The sequence below is a fragment of the Natator depressus genome, chromosome 1 (assembly GCF_965152275.1).
Source record: "Natator depressus isolate rNatDep1 chromosome 1, rNatDep2.hap1, whole genome shotgun sequence".
Classification (NCBI taxonomy): Eukaryota; Metazoa; Chordata; order Testudines; family Cheloniidae; genus Natator; species Natator depressus.
In genome coordinates this window covers 240,955,918-240,976,391 of record NC_134234.1, presented here as the reverse complement: position 1 = coordinate 240,976,391, position 20,474 = coordinate 240,955,918, and the positions used below count along the sequence as shown (strand labels likewise).

The 20,474-nt window shown below is 39.3% G+C and overlaps 1 protein-coding gene across 2 annotated transcripts in view; it reads left to right on the top strand.

Annotated features, from left to right (window-relative positions):
- Positions 1 to 20,474, top strand: part of TMTC1 (transmembrane O-mannosyltransferase targeting cadherins 1) — a 176,495-nt gene that overhangs the window by 46,228 nt on the left and 109,793 nt on the right. Inside the window, exons 6-7 of one of the 2 annotated variants that reach the window (XM_074939267.1) lie at positions 13,651 to 13,732; positions 14,807 to 14,910. The exons of the other annotated variant lie outside the window; for it this stretch is intronic. Of the exons in view, the coding sequence (XP_074795368.1) occupies positions 13,651 to 13,732; positions 14,807 to 14,910 (186 nt within the window). The remainder of the gene's footprint in view (positions 1 to 13,650; positions 13,733 to 14,806; positions 14,911 to 20,474) is intronic. 2 annotated transcript variants of the gene reach the window in all.

Genomic DNA, 20,474 nt, shown 5'->3' with positions numbered 1-20,474 from the left:
AGGAAAGCATTTCAGCATATGCTGAAGTGCTTTCATGAATGAGAATGGTTCCCTGAATTGGGGCCTAAATGATCAAATTACACCTTCACAGTGTACAAGTTATATGACACTTAAAATAATAGCCAGAAAAGGCTTTGTATTCACACTTTTAATCAGTGTTTAATTACAGATGCAATAAAATACCCCCTCCAAAAGTAATGTGTTTGGGAATAAACTGGGATTTCTACTTAATACATTGTAGCATTCATGGCCAGTTCTTCAGAATCCCCCCTCCTCCTTCTCCCACCCCGGTAGTGCTGGTAAGAAAGCCAAAGCGTTTAAAATGACTGCAAGATCCTCCAACTGCTACAGTTCTCTAATTGCTTACCTCCAGACTTGTAAAACTGGTTCTCTCCAGTTTTCTTCCAGCCCCTTTCATTGCAGAATGAAAAAAAAAAAGAAAAGAAAAAAAAAAAGGTCTCCAAGGACCATATGCTTCCCAACTCCCAGAGATGGATTGGATGAGTTTGCCTCAGCATGTTTCAAAGCCTCCATCCTTATTTTGGAGACACTCTCTCTGGCATGCTGTCAGGGAACTGTTTTTAAAGGGCTCTCAAGAAATGGAAACTTCTGTGTCTGATCATGTTATTAAAATAAGCTCATTAGAGGTGGAAAAATTGTGGATTACTAGACTATGACAGGTGCCATTCAATTTGGCAGATTCTTTTTACCTGAGGCATACAGCCTGGAAGGGTAATGTAGCATGTATGGTTCATTAAGGGTTTTAAGCTTGTGTAGAGGATTTGCAGTGTGTTAATGTTCCCTGAGGCACAGCATGTTCACCATCATTTTTCTTTTGGTGCATGGCAACTATTCAAAACATGCTTTCTGGGTCTGTGGGTTTTCTGTGCACTTCCTGAAAACTGCCCTCTCCGTTATATCCCCGAGTGATCAGTTTAAAAGCAAAAGGAATAAGAGTCGAGAATGCCAGAGGGAAGTAGACTTGCTTAGTAAATTGCACCTGCACAAGCTCAGTCTCTCTGTAGGAAGCTTCTGTCTGAGCAGCAGCCACTTATGTGGATTTTCACTCTATCTTCTTTTCACTGTTCTTCAGAAAGTATCGTTGTATTAGCCCCTGCACTGAGGGCACTTTATCAGCAAACTGTGTAACTTTGTTTTAGAAGCTGCCAGTGCTGAACAAGAGCAGCTTCTAAAACAGCTTCATTTAGTAACTGTCTTTACCCTAAAAACCCCAGAAGGAAGGGGACAACCTGAATATAACAGAAGTTATTGTTTTTTAAGTCATTCCTCATTTAAAGCCACAGGGATTAATAATTTAAACTTAATTGAAACCCCAGTTTGTATATGAAGGTGTATGGTGGGTCCTTTTCCAAAATGGAGGCTTCCATTCTTTAATGGGTGAGACTTGCTGTACATGGTGTAGGACATGCTACATTGCCTGATTGTGGTGTCCAGACCCACCATTGTATGTAGGGTCCACTCTCTTACATACCATTACCTTCCAAAAGTCCCACGTTGTTCCAGTTGGTATTGCTGTTGCTTCTACCAAAAGTTGGACATTCTCAGAAATGCTGGCATTTCCTGGTGAGCATGCAGTAGTCACTGCTTTTGCTGGTACTGTAGAACCTCAGTTACGAACACCAAAGTTACAAACTGACCGGTCAACCATACACCTCATTTGGAGCCACAAGTATGCAATCAGCAGCAGAGACCAAAAAAAAAGTGTACAGTACTGTATTAAACGTAAACTACTAAAAAAAAAAAGGGGAAATTTAAAAAGAGAGATTTGACAAGGTCAGGAAACTGTTTCTGTGCTCGTTTCATTTAAATTAAGATGGTTAAAAGAAGCATTTTTCTTCTGCGTAATAAAGTTTCAAAGCTGTATTAGTCACTGTTCAGTTGTAAATATTTGAAAGACCCACAGTAACGTTTTGTTCAGAGTTATGAACGTTCCCAAGGTATTACTAACTGAGGTTCTACTGTACTGTCATTTCTGGTGACCATTCTTGTTGGACTACTCAACAAGTAGAAATGATTGAAATTTTTCTTAATCTCTACATTTTTCACAACAATTTTCATTCCACAGTTTTTGAACAGAAAATTATTTTTTTTGTTCAAAAATTTTCCTCCACCCACCAACATCTCCTTTTTCCATTTTGCCACTGAAACAGAGAAAACCAAGAACCAAATGTTTGAGGGGGGCAGGGGGTGTTGGAATCAAAATCAGCACATTTTGGGGAAAATGAAAAGATTTCACAAACATTTCTGATTTTGAAAAAAAAGGCCTTTTCTATAAGCAAATATTCATTCAAAAAATGTTGGCCAGCTTTACAAATAAGCAGCCCATACGGACACTTTCATGTCTAATTATATTTTGAAATATTGTTTCTACTTTCTCCCCACAGTTCAGGTTGCTATAATTTATTTTTGTTTGGCTTGTGGGTATATTGGATGCTTTTCTTGTTTAATTGCATTTAAACCACTACAGGATATATGACTGGCACGTGGACTAAGCAAGGCTTTATTTCTCCAAGAATGTTAATGGAATAGCAACTCAGATCACTACTTCACAGATATAACACTTCATCAGTAACTCAACAGTTGTCTGTTTCCAGTCCTAGCTGGACATGTAATCTACTGTGGTTGACTTTCATTATTTAGCCTGCAAGGGCCCATAAAATAAGGCTGCTTAGAAACTCAATACAATAATATGCACAAATGTACTTTGTAGTTAACAAGGTCTTGTCAGCCCATTTATTTAATACTAATCGTCAAAAATTGCAAAGTACAAATATTTAGATCATCCATCTTTTTTTTAAATTGGTTTATCTTTTGTGTAAAATTTAATAGGAATATGTGCAATGCCTTTGGATCTCACTTTTTAGCCTATTACAGTGGGCACAGTGTAGAACCCATGTGTGCATGCAGGGATACCTTTACAACTAAATTTGGTAGAAACAAGTGCAATTTATTTTTTTAAAACCGGACTGGATTGAATTGCTATGAAACTGCGGGACAAATAGTACTGGCTGGAGTGGAGTATAATGAGGACAAGCATTTTGCGAACTTCAACCACATATCTCTGCCAATCTGTCTCATGCCAGATAGGCAACATTCTTTCTAATGCTTGGTCTCTGCAGAAAAGAGGCTGCCAGTTATACAAAGCTGTGTGTTCATGTGGAAAAATGTTTGCGAAAATGAATCCAAGCTCCTCTATCTGTGATCTTCCCGTAAATGGTTCGGTGTCCTCAGAGAATGCCCTGCAGAAGGTATTTTTTGTCAAGGTCCAAATTTCTTGGTCAAGGTATAGTCAACGTCCAGACTCCAGAGAAATATTTTTCATACCACAATAACAATAATGATGCTAATAACAAAATAAAAAGATTTCGGGGTCTGACCAAAAGCATCTGGCAGGCCAAATTTGACCCGTGGGCTGCCTATTGAATTCCCCCTGCCCTATAGACTGTTACTAAATCCGCAAACCAGAAAATATACTTTTTGATTTGTATGATTTCAAAATTGAGTGGTAAGCTTTTGTGGGGCTAGATATGCAGGCTCCTTCGTGTCTGTCGTGCTTTTAAATGTCAGAATTCAAACTCAGATTCGCTAAGGTGCAAAACTACCTTGATGATCCATTGGCTTTTCTCCCTCTAGTATAGTCCAAGAATCAGTCTGAGATCATGAACAATAATTATTTTATTCACCCATCTGTGAAATAATATGCAGATTCAAAATGATGTAAAGGAAGATTTCAAAAAGATCTTGCTCACTTTAGACAATATTGGATGATTTGTGGCTTTGCTTCTCTGACAATAGATGAGACTGAACTGTGGTCAAAACAGGATTAAGTGTAATTATTTTTAGGGTTTTTTAAATGTAACCCAGTTTTTTAATTATTCTTTTTTGATGTAGCTATTGTCTTTACCATATATTATCTATTTAGGTGATTTATATAGAGGATGGCTTTGTAAATAAAATCAACTAAAGCGAGTTCTAATCTTTTACCTGTCATTGCAGATTCTAGTTTATAATTTTTAAAAGTTACCCTGTCATAGTGAAACTGTGATTAACTGTGATGAAAGAACTGGTACACTTTTAAATCTGAGAACTTGGGGATTTGTGTGTGTGAGAGAGAGAGTGAAAGAGATAAACAGTTGTTGGAAATGTATTGTTTGGTTCTTCGTGCCAAAACTAACAGCACAAGTAGAATTGACTCAAAGTGCTGCTGATAAAAGGCCAATGTTTGGATTGTTTTGTTTCAGTGTAACATTAGTGCAGGGCTGTATTTTATTATAAATATAGAAAAGCTGCAGTGAAAAGATATGATCTCTTTACCAAGAAAGAATAATTGTTACAATTCTGTTGGCAATCTGGGAAGAGAATAAGCCATTACTGAGACTCCATTAAAAATAGCACAGTACTTCCAAACACGAAAAGAGAGAGGAAACTTGTTACTATTTATTTTTGTATTTAGATATTGCTGTGGAGTGTCCATGGGCTGCTTTATTTAACCTAATAGAAACAGGGGATCTAGGCACACATTAGATTAGAATGTCAGATTAGGATTTTTTCCAGAGAGGAAATAACTTTTCCTGATGGGTTTAACATTACTGGCATTCATTTAACTACTTTTGAAATGACTTGTAGGTGGGTATTATTTTGATAAAGGAAATGCTTGTGGAAAACAGGCAGGCCCTCCATTTTAAACAATACAAGTGAATGTGGGGCCACTACTACTTTTGTTGGTCATTTTTGGCAATCATATCTGGAGCCAAACAATCTGATTTCACCCTCGCTCCCCTGCATGTAAATCTGATGACCTCCTTTGATGAGGTAGTGTTTCAATTGACTGAAACATTGTTCAGGAGAATTCACACAAACTTTTCTGCTTTTCACATTGGATTTTTTTAAAAATAAATTACTATTTTATCAGTGCTGAGTGGACACGGCTATGGCATCCGTTGGATTACTGTGTCCAGTTCTGGGCTCCCCAGTTGGGGAAAGATGTGGACAAATTGGAGAAAGTCCAGAGAAGAGGAACAAAAATGATTAAAGGTCCAGAAAACATGACCTATGAGGAAAGATTGAAAAAAAATGGGTTTGTTTAGTCTGGAAAAGAGACAACATGATATCACGACATAACAGTCTTCAAGTACATAAAAGGTTGTTATAAAGAGGAGGGTGATAAATTGTTCTCCTTAACCACTGAGACAAGAACAGGACAAGAAGCAATGGGCTTAAATTGCAGCAAGGAGATTTAGGTTAGACCTTAGGAAAAACTTCCTGACTGTAAGAGTAGGTAAGCATTGAAAGGAATTACCAGGGGAGGTTGTGGAATCTGTCACTGAAGGCTTTTAAGAACAGGTTAGACAAACACTTTTCAGGGATGGTCTAGATGGTACTTAGTCCTGCCTCAGTGCAGGGAACTGGACTAGATGACGTATTGAGGTTCCTTCCTGTCCTGCATTTCTATGATTCTATGAAATGCACTGGCTACTGTACAGATGTATTTGTACAGTGCCTAGCACAATGGGGCCTCAATCTTGGCTGGGGCCCACGACTGTTACTGTAATACTAATAGCCATAATAATAATATAGAAAGACATAGTCCTGCCCTGCAGTGCTTACCATCTACAAGGACAGAGGAGGAGGGAAGGGGATACAATAGACAAATTAATGCTCATCTACCTCTCTAGTTAACCGTTGCTTGTTGGTTTGTTTGTGGCTGCTATTTTATTGTTACTTGTTTTCAATTCCTGCCTGGTTTTTGGTTTTTTAATGATACCTGTTGCCGACTTTGAATTGTTAAGTAAACTTTAACTCTTGCCTATTAAGCCTTGTGAAGTTCACTTTACAGACACCTCCCTCTTACTGTTTGCCGGGGAAACCCAACCTACCTGCTCCTCTCTCCACCCTGCCCAGCCACATACGAGATTCAGACTCAGTGGCAAGGCAATGGGTTGAAATTCTCTGTGCCAGAGATGAGCTTCATACAGGGGTCCAATGTGTGGACTGAAATATGCAGAGTTTGCAGGTCAGGATTAAAGCACACTGATGGAAAGGACTTAATGGGGGGAGCTTGTAGAATAACCATTGTGGTTAGGCATTTAAAAATAGTCTATTTACGAACAGCTAGCCTAGTCTCCTCCTTTATGTAAACATTTGGGAGTATATTTTCTGGTCACGCACAGCGCTACCATTACTGTGAATGGAATTTATGTAGGTGCCACTACTGTGAGACAACTCTCCAACTAAATATTTATAAACAAGATAAATAGCACTGAAAATGTCTGGGCTTACTGCATTTGTTTTTTGTTGCTTTTCATAAAGGCCACAAAGTACTGTGACTGAATCAAGCCACTGGATCATATTCTGCCCTATTTTATGCACAGGTAAGCCCAAGGACTTAAAAGTAAGTAGTCGGCATTTGGTAAATAATGATTTTGGTATTTTTGCTATCCCGATCTCAGATCCAAACAGGTAAAGCTTTTTTTAAAAAAAGCATATGGAGAAACTTGTGATTGTTTCAGCATGGGGGGAATCCCCCCTCAACAGTCTGAAATGGCATAATAAAGCTACCAAAATCAGTGGCTGTGAAGGCTTCATTGTGTTTAGAGTTAGCCCCCCGGTGCACAGTGTAAGAGAGGAAAGATATCGTGGTATAAATAGGAAATAATACATTAAACCTCTAATAGCACTTAACCATCCAGGATATGAATTGAGTGCCACAAAAGAATGGGAGGGAAAAAAATCTGTCACATTTCAACAGTCTGATTATTTCTATGGACAAATAAATGGTGCTGTGCGGGCAGCACTTCTCTTGCATGCAGAACCATTTTCAGTAGGGACTGAGTGACTAGTAACACATTCCATCAATAAATACGTCTAGCAAAGGAAGGCTCCTTAATAACCCAATTCATGGGTAGGAGAGGGAGTGTGTGCACACGTGCACATCAGGAGCTGCTAGAAACCGCAGGGCGCAGATGAGGCCATGCAGGTCTCCTGCCCTACCAAATCAGGGAGCCCCATGAGAGAAAAGAATCTCTGGCTTCCTCCACAGATTGAGCATAGCTATTTGCTGACAGCAGAGGAATGTAGAGACTTGGGGCTCCTGAGTTCAATTCCAGGTGCTGGAGGGGAGTGGGCTCCAGTGGTTATAGGCCCTTCTTCCCTTGTCTCTGTCCATCTCTGTTCCTGCCCTCCTCCTCCTATCCACCCCACCCTTCCTGGCTCCCTGCTGCTCCTCTCCTACACCGCACCCCCTGGACCCTGCTTCCCACTCGCTCCTCCAGCTCCTGACCCCTCCCTCCTCTTTTTAGTTCCAAAACACCCCGCCCCATCCTCTGGCTCCAGACTCAAGTTGGAGCATGCTCGCTGCACAAGGATTCTGGAGGATTTATCTGCTAGACTGTAAGTCTCTACTGAGCATGTGTGAACTGAGATTTTGTCAGAGGCTTGTAACTTGACCAAAGTTAGGTGAATTTTTTTGGGAACACTCAAAGGCACATCCATGATGCCTGTGCAACCTCCCTGCCAAATTTCAAGTCTGCTCCAAAAACTGGAGATACTGGAGTGGGCTTGGCCAAATGGTTCCAAGAATTATTTTTAGCATAGGCAAACCAATGTATTTTTCCCAAATCTGTTCTTGGAAATGGCTTAATAGTTTTAGCTGAAACATTAAAAAAAATCTAAAATAAAAATTCAGTTAGAGACTGACATCCAACATGGAAAAATTTCAGCCCAAATGATCAAAGTTTGACAAAGTTATAAGCAACTGGAAACCGGGACTACTTATGGAAAATGTCAGACAGCCGTAACTATAGGCATCACTACCTGTGCCACCTATAAAACACACATTTTAAGAGCCCTTAATTGTCCTGTGACAAGGGATCACCAGTTCTAAATGGATACTAGTAGATTTCCTCTCTTCAGTGGAGTATAAGTGTCTGCATGGTGGGGGGTTATTTTTCCTCTTAACTATGCTCCTTCTTGTCTACTCATCATGTCTATGAAATGTCTGGTATGAAGGGAACGTCTTATTCATTCTCCACACATCTTTGGCTTATCTCTCTCTCTCTCTCTCTCTCTCTCCCTCCCCCCCCCTTCAAATATCCTTTCTTCCCGTTCTTCCATACATACCCTGAGGGCCTTTGCAAGAAATGAAATTTATACAAAATATCATAGAATGGCCATGGATAGAGGGGGAAAGTCGCCATGTGGCAATGCAGTTTGTTTTCAGTCCTCATGAGAGGGATGTTTTGGGTGTCTTCTATTTGTTTTAGCTGCTGAGCTCTAGTTTGAACCTGTGTTATGTGAGTAGCTGGAGGAGAGCGAGTATGTGCAGTGCTGAAGAGCAGCCTACTGGTCAGGACATTTCCAGGTGATTTAGGCACTGGTGGCTCGATTTCCAGAGGTTCTGAAAACCCCAAATCTCTCAGATGCCATTAGGAATTAGATGTGCTCAGTATCTTTTTATATCAGGATTTGTTTAGTTTTCCTGTTTTTTTTTTAACTTTGCAAGTAAGCCTCTCAACATCTAATATTAATAGAAATATTTTCAAGAATGAAAAACAAATCAATGATAAGTTTTCAAACTTTAAAAGGTTCTCTTTCAATATTGACATTCCAAAGATTGCATTAGTGAATGAGTCTGCAGTAAAAGTTAAACAGAAATTGTAACGGACAAGTTTCATTTTGCAAGCTGAGCTAAGATGCAATCTTGAAAGGGCCTGATTTTCAGAAAGTGCTGAGCACCCACCATCTAAAAATCAGGGCTCTTTAAGGTGTCTCAGCCTGAGGACCCCAGAACCAAGGCACTCAGAATCACTATTAACTTCTGAAAATTGAGTGCTAGCTGTTAGTAAGACAACGGCATAAAAATAATTGTGAATTTTTTTAAAGCTGACCATGTCCCTTTAAATTGCCAGCAATGACTTTTCTGTGTACCTGCCTCTGTGTGTGTGGTGGTGATGATTGGGGTTTAACAGTCTCCAGAGAGGTAAGGGAGTTGGGATACAACACATGTGCTGCAAGGAATGTCAAGTCTAAAGAGGAAAGCAGGAGACCTTTCTTTTCCCCCTCATTACGTTTGTGGCTGTGATTGATATTTTATTTCCTGGCACTGATAGGTATTTTAAGTGAGTTGAAAACCTGCAGGCATCTGGAATATATTTGTTTATTTTTCAGCTTCACCCTATGTCTGTGTTTGGTTCTTGTTTTCTCACTGGAATGTCATTGACAGCTTGTCCCACAATGGCTCTCTTCATACAGGAAAAATAAGCACGACTAGGGTGCAAAGATACTACTTGAATACAAAATTCAGTTGGCTGGGCAGATTATGATGAAGATGTGAGTAGGTAGAAAAGGAGACAATTTTTTTTTACTGAAGGAATATTGACCATCCCCACAAGAGAACTGCATTTTGAAAGGATGGCTTTGTCACTGGATATAAGCTTCCCACCCATTTCCTAATAATGCTCTGATTTTGCTCTTTGGTATATGTGGGTTTTCATAGTGTTGTGATTGTTTTGCCTCCCCCGCAACTGGGCTAGAGGGGGCTTGGTTTGACAGAGAGGCTGTGGGAATGGAAATGGAAAACAGTGTTCTTCTGGAGATGGAGTCTCCTCTCTCCAGCTCTAGAAGAATAAGACACTAAAGGGGTGCGTGTGTGTATTTAGCAATGTGATCTCACCTCATTCCTTCTGGGATCCCTGATGTTACAGTATTTTTTTTTAATGTTTTAACTGTTTGTTGTATTTCTGTAGTGCCCAAGGTGATTGGGTGGAGGGTGGAGAGGAGGAGAGAAGGAGTTGCTGTTTTATACAGAAAAGAATTACTTTACAGATTGGGGCTGATCCTCAGCTGGTGTCAATTGTCATAGTGTCACGACAACTTGGGATGCCTCAAATGTTAAAAGAAAAAAGAGGTCTGTTCCTTAGAGAACTTTGTTTTGATTAACACACAGTCCATCTGGTACCAGGAATTTTTACGTTGCTGTAAACTGCATGGTTTTGAGTTTTACTAGGCTACCTACCCTGCTGTCCTCAGTTATAAAATCTCTGAATGCTGTGATAATGTAATTGATTTCAGGATGAGCTGTACTTTTCAGGAAATCAAAGCTGCCAAATATCTGTCTTGGCCTCTGTTCGAAGTGGGTAAGAGAAATCCTCGCGTTATTAAGCATTTTTGGATTTATTGTGTCTTTGTGTTGCTTCAGGGAGTATTCCTCTCAGGCTTTTAAAAGACAGCAAGTAGCCAGTTACACAGTGGATTTTGCTTTGTGGGAGAGTTGGCATGAAGGCAAGTTGAAACCTCTGTCCAAATGTTCTTTTTTCACACTTGGTTAGCAGAAATGGCAATCTGGATTTCCTGCTCCAATTTGCTCTGTTCATTAAAATCAGTGAGATCCACATCTTGAAATGTTTACCTTATTGTTATGATGAGGCACTAATATTTTGTGAGATCATTCTTTTTGTTGCACAGAGCTACTGGTAATACACAGTTTTCTTCTTCTCTGCGTCCCACCCTGACTCCAGTATGGGGTGTGCATGAGCACTAGGAATCTGTGTTCTTGTGCATATGTGGATGGAGCTGATGATGGGGAGTGATCCTTCTGAACAGAGAGGTGTCTTAGGGTATGTCTACACTGCAGTTAAAAACCCACAGCTGGCATGTGCCCGCTGTCTCGGGCTCGCGGAGCTGTTTAACTGTGGTGTAGCTGTTCAGGGTCAGGCTGGAGCCCAGGCTCTTGGACCTTGTGAGGTGGACAAATCCCACAGGTCAGGTTGCAGCCCGAGCCAGAACATCTACACCCCAGTTAAGTAGCCTCTTAGCCCCAGCCTCACAAGCCCAAGTCAACTGGCATAGGCTAGCCGTGGGTGTCTAACTGCAGTACAGACATACTCTTAGATGTTTGACAGGGCTGTGTGGCTTGCAAATGAACAGAATTCTGATCTGTGACTGACTCGGTATAAAAGGCAGTTGTTTTTATAAAGGTACAAAACAATGAAATCTTGCAAAAGTGCAAAACAATTACATTTATTACTTTAAATATCCTGGTTAGCTTACCAAATAAAAATCATTAGCAACTTACAAACCAAACAACCAAGCTGCACTAGAAAAACAAACCTGATCCAGGTTGTGTCTCTAAGCTGCAATTTCACCTTGTGTATGTTGCAAGCTGTGCATGACTGCTATTTAGAAAACTTACTTTTCCTGCTTGATCTGCAGCTCTGTGGAATTTGTGACAGGAACAGTGAATTGTCCTTTGCTCACATTGGCCACAAGTAAGATGTCTTCCTAGTTAGTCTTTCTGAGACCAGTAATACCACCCATAAGACATCCAGAATACACCAGGGTTCTGGCAAAACAGCATTTTGATGAGCTAAGTTACCCATATCGTTACCCATGGGTTGGTATTTCATATATGCCACTTCTCTTGCTTGGATGGCCAGGAGAGCTGGATCAACAAGCAGAGTATGATGTTATTATCTTTCATGGTTTTCCTCGTAGATTTCATAGCACAAGCCCTTTTTAAGTCAGAAAAACATATTTCGTAATGGAATCTGCATGAAAAGAAAATTTGACAGATGTTAACCAAGTGTAAACAGGCTATTATAATGGGAAGTGGTAGGCAACCTTAACAGTAGGCTGCGCTACAAGCCCCATCTATAATAATGTAAACAAAATACAACCAACCACTTCTGTTGCTTACTAAAAGTCATAAGAGGTTTGAATTTCATGAGACATTCCAACTGGCACAAAAGTCCAGGGCCTGATCCAAACCCCGTTGAAGTCACTTGGAGTCTTTCCCTTGGCTTCAGTGGGCCTTGAATCAGGGCCATAGTGAAAACTTGAAGGCCAGTCTGACCTTTCATGAAGTATAAAACCTGAAGACTAGTCTGAGCTTCCTTGTTCTGGGAAGTTGGGGCCTGATTAAAATCAGTGGGAGTTCAGAAAACTTTTCACCTTGCAGGATTGGGGTCTTGAAGACCAGTCTGACATTTAAGTCACCTCCTACTCTTAAATGTCAACATTTATAAATAAGTAGACGACAAGGGACTGAGGTTATCCAGCTTTCTCTACAGTACATAGTTTGGGTTACTATGTTTTAGGAACTATGCTTACAGAAGGTTTTTTAAAGAGATTGCATTTTTTAGAGTGTATCCAGCTGCACTCTCTTTTCTTTTTGTTGTTAAACTGTAATTCCTTCTCATATAGGTTTTGGTTCTGCTGCTTTTGTCAGCAGTGAAAGCTTTTCTTCATATTTCAAAGGTGCCTAGCATCACTAACTTCCTGCTATGGAAAAGTTGAACAAAAAGCCACAAATTAAGAATCTCTCTTTCTTGAGGAAGTGTTGTGACCTCATTTTTGCTGTGACTTGAAGGGCTAAAGGTAGTTAGACGATCCTGTGTATTGAGAGATTTCGAGAGGAAATCAAAAATAAATTTCTATACTAGATGTTTGCAGGAAAAAGCATGACTCTTTCCTTGCATGGAGTGCTCACTTGAATACACGCTCTGTAACCTGTTTCATAATCTTCGTAGATTGTATAAACTGATTTTTTTTTATTCCTTATTTTTAACACTTTTCAAAAAGCTGAAAGATAATGTTTCGTCTATTTTCTCTAAGTTAAAAACATTCTTCACCTCCTAAATACTTATCCCCCTCAACTGTCTTCTCCGATGTTTTACTTGTTTTTCTTCCTCAGAAAAACGAAAAGTTTGTAGGGTCCTATATAAGCATATTTAGTATTTAGTTACTTTAGTGCCATAGTGACTGTCATTAATTATTTTAAAATGCATGTCAGAATTTGGAGAACACTTTACTGTATTAGAATAATTTTGAGAGATCAAGTTTTTGAGCTTTATAAGGCTTGACCTCAAGCCTTTAATTTTACCTGCCTGTGGAGCAGGGAGGGTTTCCACAGACAAAGGGCATCCTGTAGAATCCTAGAATATCAGGGTTGGAAGGGACCTCAGGAGGTCATCTAGTCCAACTCCCTGTTCAAAGCAGGACCAATCCCCAACTAAATCATCCCAGCCAGGGCTTTGTCAAGCCTGACCTTAAAAACCTCTAAGGAAGGAGATTCCACCACCTCTCCAGGTAACTCATTCTAGTGCTTCACCACCTGTGCATTTGACTCACTTCAATTAATAATCATAACAAGCTAGTCAAGTGACTTGTAATAGAAGTGGAGTATGTGAACTCTACTTAAAAAGAGATGTTTTAAAGAAGCTCAGTTCTTACAGACTATGCCTCCTTCTCTAGTTTTTGAGCACATAATTGGATTAAGGAGCTTCTGAGTTTTAATCATGGCCTGATAGTGACTTCTTCCGTGCTGGGCAAGTCATACATGGAGATTTGTGAGCATTAAGTAGTTGATGGTTGTAAATAGAGCTCGTTGGGGAAACAATTGTGATAATTTCTGCAATTTTTTTCATTTGAAATTTTGTTAAAATTTAGAAATAAAATGTTGACTAATTCTAATTAGAAAATGCAAAATGATAAAGTGCTTATCGTTATAGCTTTATTGTTAACACATTGATAGACATAGGACAGTTAGAGCATTGTGCCAGTGATTTTTCAGTGTGAAAAACAAGCTACTTTCCACTAAGTATTTAAGCAAGTATTTGTTAATTTGCATTTCAGCTACCTGACTGCAAGTAACAACCAGAATTTCTTGTATACTGCAAGGCCATTTTTGAAGAGGGCTGCTTTAGTAATAAGTTATGTAAGTATGAGTGATTTTAAAAATGTGGTATTGTACACCTAAATAATATTAACATTAGCATTGCTGAATAGTATCACCAACAAAACTAGAAAGCTGAAATTGCAGCTGAAATTCTATTTTAAGTGGTTGACTAGGTGGTGTTAACTAACAGTTAATCATGAAAGATAGTCCAATAAAATTTCAGCTGGACAGTTAGATGAAAATGCTGCTTTTTTCCACCTCAAATTCTCTTTTAGTTTACATAGGTCGTCATTTAAAAATCAACATTTGCAAATATCCCACAGTTGATCCTTTTCTAAATAGTGGGGAAATCTACAGTGTAAAATATACCACTGTGGGTTAATTGGAAAATACTGACTTTTCAGTGGTAATCACTGCAAGTGTAAAGAATGAACCCCATCTCCAGAAAGAAGGTGACCATGCTGCTCCAGCTAGCAGGACAGGCAGTAAGGAGAAATCAAAAGCTTGCTAATTTTAAAGCATAACTTCCCTGTTGCCCCCTACATGCCAGATTCTGTTTCCCTTACCTGGAACAGTAGCTAATGACACAAGTAATCCCCTTGAAACCAGCTCAAAAATAAATCTGTGGAACTCGTGCAGAGTGAGGTATTACTCAGCATGAGAAAAGGTATTGACACATTCATACTCAAACATTGTCTGTTTTGAGAAGGGTTGATATCCCATACAGTCCATGGCAGTAGTACACACTTACACTGTGGCGGGACACTATGACAGAAAAGGGTAGAAAATTATCCAGATAAATATTTGTGAAATTCCTTTTATGCATATTCATAACGTGGTTTGTTTTTTAGTGGATGTTCAAGGATTAACACCCTGCTATGCCACTGATGCTAATAGGAATTGATTCCATAACTGCCCTGGAAATTGATTTGATATCAAGCCCTAGTTTGTGTTGATTTCTCTGCAGTGTTTGCTAAATCTTAAAGAGCCATCTAAAAAAAAAATAAATAAAAAAAATTTGAGTCTTCACTTTAAAGATTTGGATTTCCATGTATGGTATAATATTGCTCAAAAGGAGGTAACCATTTCAATAGATGTTGTTCTTCTCTGAAGGTGATTCTTGTTTTATATTTCCGTTTCTGGATAATGGGAGGTTCCATGCCAATGTTTTCAGAACAGGACAATCCAGCTTCATTCTCACCTTACTTACTTACAAGGTACAGTACCAATAACTGCACAAACTTATTAACTACATGTAGTTTTCTTGAACTAAAATGTTTTAGTCAGGGAATGAACAGATCTTTGTTTTGTTGGTTAACTTCTACACATAACTGTATTTCCTTATTGCTCTCCCAAGACTAGAAAACAATTGGCATTATTTGAATCACTGAAGCATGCAACAATGCCTGTGGTATTATGCTGTTATTTTTTATTCTTGTTGTTTATGCTTTTTTGTTGAAACCAACAAGCTTATCTTTATAAGGGTAAGGTTTGTAGCCTAGTGGTTTGAGCATAGCAGTGGGAGTCCAGGTATCCCAGCTCTGATGCTAACTTTTTCTGTGATGTGGGGAAAATTACTTGACCTTTTTGTCTCAGGTGCAGATTCTGTAAAATGGAAAAAATGATACCTAAAAATCCCTCTGGAGTGCTAATGAGCAGTTAGCACTTTGAAGATATAAGGCAAGATAGGGGTCTCGGGTATTCTTTTTGCTCGTACAAAGATATATCTCTAGGTGGGCTTGGCTGCCAGGGATTAATTAAAAGTAATGGTCTGACACTTGCAATTTATGTTAGCAGAAGGTTTTGTTTTTTTATCATTAGATTCATTGGTGAAATAGCATAAAGAAGCTGATATTGCAGCAATGATGTTTCATTGCCCCCATAGTCAAACCAAGGCTGGGGTGTTGTCACTTTCCACAACCTAAGTTGGGCTAAGTCAGTACTTGGATTTGAGGTCACACTGGAGCTTCCGGAAGTATTGTTATGATGCAGAAAATGACCTTCTTCCCTCTGAGTCAGACCAAACCAGTATTTTAGGATGATGATGGGAAGCTGATTTATATTCAGGGGCTTTGCTTTAATTGATAAAACAAAGAATATGCATGGCTTGATAATGCAAGAAGGATCATAGTTGTGGGGATGTTGTTTTGAAGAGAGGATGTGAAAGTAATTGAAAAGTTTTTGTTCCAGTGTCCCCGTTGATTCCAAATGAAAGGAGTAGCAGTCCTGTTTGATACCATTTTCCTGGAATGCTGATTTGTTGTTTTTAAAGACTAAAGCTCAAACACAGCTGAGACTAGCAGACTGAGATTAAGACACTGTTGTTCAACATCTGGAGCAAAATTGAACTGGATCTCATTTGAGAAACTACTCTAATAATGTGCCAACAGCTTCCTATTACTAGCAATACTAAAATTGCTTCCAGGGAACATGCTAGCTAATTTGGAAAGTTCTAAATTGTTACATATGATACATGTTTAGAATTTACATTAAAGTGTCTAATAATAACATATTTCTTAAATCATAGTATAAAAGACTTAGCTGTTTGTTCCTCTATTTAACATGTTTATCCTAAGAGTAAGGTTATATAATATAAACCAACCCAGTATGACTCGTTATTTATTATTCTGTAACTGAAAATGTTTTATTGTATTTGCAATTAACATTTTACATTTTCTGCAATGACTGGGGTAGCTTTTAAAAGAAAAACTAAATTATTTGGTATAAGAGTGAATATTTCCCTGATAATAGCACAGGGTTTTTTTTAGTGGCATGCTTCTGAAAGGCAACTAATTGATATCACTGCAGACTGAGCTCTTCTTTATCTGAAGGACAGGTGTGGTACAGAGAGCAGGCCGACCTTCCCTGTGCTGTCCCATTGATACGTGTCAGCCCTGACTTGAAGTAACTATCTTTAGAAGGAAAGAAGAGTTCATTGTCCAGTGCCCATTCTGTTCTTAGCCTATGCTATTAGCTGCCAACAAGGGTACCAGCTGTAAACATGTTTTGTTTGTAGAGCTGGGCAAGAACCAGAATTTCATTCCCACAGAAAATTTTGTGTTTCAGATTTCTCCCCCCCCCCAATTCCAAATTGGAAATACACAATTTTTTGTGGGATGAAAATTTTTGAAAGTTTGGAAGAACCAAGATGGAATTTTCTTGAAAATTTCTGGATTGGCAAACTGGCTGCCTAGCTGGACAGCCTATCAGTCAGGAGCCCAGAGAGCCAGCCAGCCTGCCTGCCTGCCTGCCTGCCTGATTTCCACCTAAAGTTTTGTTGCAATCAACACATTCTTATGGAACATTTCAATATTTGAATCAGCGTTTTCCAATGGAAAATTTTTGTTCAGCTCTAGATTTTTGTAATGTGATCCACTGTGAGCTGGACATGGACCATAAACTAATTCACCAGAGCCTAATATTTATTGTGTGACTGGTATGGCTTTCCCAGTCTTCAACAACACAAGCATGTGCATTAACCTCAGTAAAACTATATATTTCCACATTTCTTAACTGTCGGAAGTAGATGTATTCTATAATTGTGACAATGTGAAATCTTTTTAAAATGAATCAGTTGTTTGTTCAACCTCCTAATAAAGTTTCTGCAATTCTGTTGCATGTGCAGGGGTACAAATGAGTAGTTCAAAGGTCAGAGTGTGGGCATGTCTATGTGGTAATCTACAGTGCCCCAGCTTGGTGCTCACTAACTTGCCATGTGGAGCCTGCTACAGGGCAGGGAAAGTCCCGGAATGCAGCTTACCATACTGCACTTTGAAGCACTGTTACTCTAAGCCACACTCTGGGTCTTTCACTGCACTGTATCACTGTCCACTTGGGACATTACGGCACAGAAAGCTGGTACGTAGTAGGTTCTCACCCTGGCTTGCCACTTAGTAACTTGCCGTGTAGACAAGTCCTATGAATGCTTTAATGGACAGACCCTGCTGGACAGTACTGTCTTCCAGTGTCACCAAAAGAATTTAAACTTTCAGTGAGATCTGCAGCATACTCCATTATGATGGCCTGTGCCTCTAACAATGACCTCCAGTAGAGGTAATGCTAGAATGGCAGAATAGGCCTGTTATGTGATTGAATCTATTTTTCAGCCAAGGCAGAAAATAAAAGGTACAGGAAATCCTACTCTTCTTGAAGACTCACTAGAGATGGGAAATGGGACCTCCTGTATCCCACACAAGGAACCCCGGTCTAATGAACCACTGGTTATAAAATTCATAAACTTGAGTTGAAGTCGCTGCAAGTTGCTGTCACAAGTTATGCTATGGATAAGCAACTGCAGCACAATGTAACCTCAACCAAGCCTCTGTGACATGCTTAATGGGGTTAGGATGAAATGGAGGAAAGATGTAATAGTTATAAAGGGATTGAGCGATACAAAGCTTGATGTAAATGTTTTACTGAAGTGCAGTTAGAGTCTTAGCTGGGCATTCAGCAGTAGGCTTGGCATGCTTCAGACATTCTGCACAACGTTTCTTTATTCTGCTGTTCTTGAGGGAAAATATTTGAGTCCTCTGAATAATGATGAGTACATATTGTATTACGAACACCTTGTTAACACTGAGGAAAAATATTCAATGTACAGTATGTCTCACAGATAGTGTAAGAGACAGATAACAGCAGCAACCTTACCAGTAAGTTCCAAATAAAAATATTTAAAAAAATAAGTTTCTCTCCAAGTGTAACTGTATAGTAACCATTGCAGGCATTGGCTGTGTGACAGCCATAAATCCATCTATTGCAGCCGTGAATGAGCCCTAACTGTGTCTTTTAATTTGCTTTACAATATGACTGCTTTGGTAGATAGTATTTTTTATGTGGTCAAACTACTTTTTTTTCCGTAGTTTGGCTTTTGTGTGTGTGTTAAGTGTTTCAGTCAGATATGTGAGAATTCAACACAGTGGAAATTCAGAAACCCGAAGAAACACTCATCCACCAGAGTTTACTTCTTTTACACTTCATTTGGATTTATGTTTGTTTTCTAAGTGACGCATTTAATTATGACTGTTGAGGCTTCAAAGGGAATAGAGCTATTGAGCTCAAGGGGCAAACCTCTGCTGTGGAAGCAGATCGCTGTGCCAGCTAGGTCTGTCTGGCAAGGCAAGGGAAGTCAGATGCAACAACCCCTATGGGATTTGCACTAGACCCTAGGCTAGTAAAGCAATATTAAAACCAACCTCTGCAATATACCAGCCCATTAATTAGCCATCCAGAGCATTCTGACTCTTGGCCACACTTTCTGAGTTTAGGAGCTCTTGCTGCTTTCTCAGTGTGTTTCATTTCATCTGCATTTCAGTATAATATGTACAATAGACTTTTTATTTCAGTGTTCGCTTTTGGGTAAGGCAGGAAAATGCAGAGACAGCAAGAAGTCCTGGCTCACTAACATGGGGACCCCCTCAGTCCATATATTAAATTTTAAAATATATTTTCATTTAAAAAAAAGGGGGGGTGGGACCCTAATGGTAAAATGACAAAGCACAAGTCTCTCTCCTGAAGTGTGAACCTGCCTACTCCAGGCCAAAGAGTTGAACATGTCTCTTACTTAAACTTATATGGTTTAATGAGCAAACCCTGATAAATGTTGCTATCCTGAAATATTGGTTGTTAACCGGCATTTATAGTGGAGCTGTGAAGCCAATTACAAACCCTGCTTGTGAAACAGAATATCCTGTGAATGCAAATATCTGGACACCCAAAGATAGCTTTGGGAAAAGAGGCACAGCTTAAACATTAGCATCAGACATTTATTCCTCTCAGCCATGTGTTCCTTTTTTAAAATCCATTGCCAACACAGGGCTGGAGAAAGTAGCTTGACCCCTTGAAGCAAATAGCCAGTATCTTTTTTTTTTTTTTTTTTTTTTTTGGTATTCATTCCACTTTCTGTTGGCACTGGATAGGTAAAGATAAGGCTGTTTTCTCTGGGGTCCCATGGCCTTTTTAGACCATTTAAAAATGTCTATCTCGACTGATTTCCAAGAGATCTATGTTTTTAACTTCCTGGGGAGTAGTAATCCATATGTCAGTCATTGCCCAGGGGACTCACCATTTCCCCCCTACTGTAAACCTTGGTTGAAGCCCTGGTGTGTAGCCATCAATCTGTTAGATTGGCTTAGGGTGCCCCTTGGAATCCATTGCTACCATTTTTTTAGCTAGGAAAATGGATCACATTTGAACACAAAACTCTCAGGGACTTACAGGTTTGGGGAGAACAAGATCAGCCCCAGGGTTTTGCATATTGCAACATTATCAGGATGATCCCCAAGAGCTCAGGTTTTATTGGAAGGTCAGTCTCGTTTGAATGTCTGATTTGAATGTGCTTCATTCTTAAAAATCTGATATTTTCAACTAGTTAGCAGCAAAGTTTAGGAGGCGACTCAGAAACAGACCTACTAGATTAATGAATAGAAAGATCAGTACAGTTTATACAGCATCCTCCTCCATAGTTGTACCTTGTAGTAGAAGGTACATCTTACTATTCAGCAAGCTGCAGCTGCTTGTATAGCTCTGTATTTCTGTACTCTGTGTACCCAGCACTGTATTGATAGGCAGCTTTTCTTCTAGTTGCCGCAGCTCTGTGATGATGAAAGGGATTATATGGAGCCATTATATTTTTTGCAGTTGAGAGGGCTTTTTCCCCTCCATTAATGTTTATGCTGACATTTGGATCTTGTCTCCTACTGATGATGTGAAATCGGACTTTGTGAGACCGATCTATCATTTTATTTATTTAAACAAATGTGATTTTACTCTATGAACACAGAAT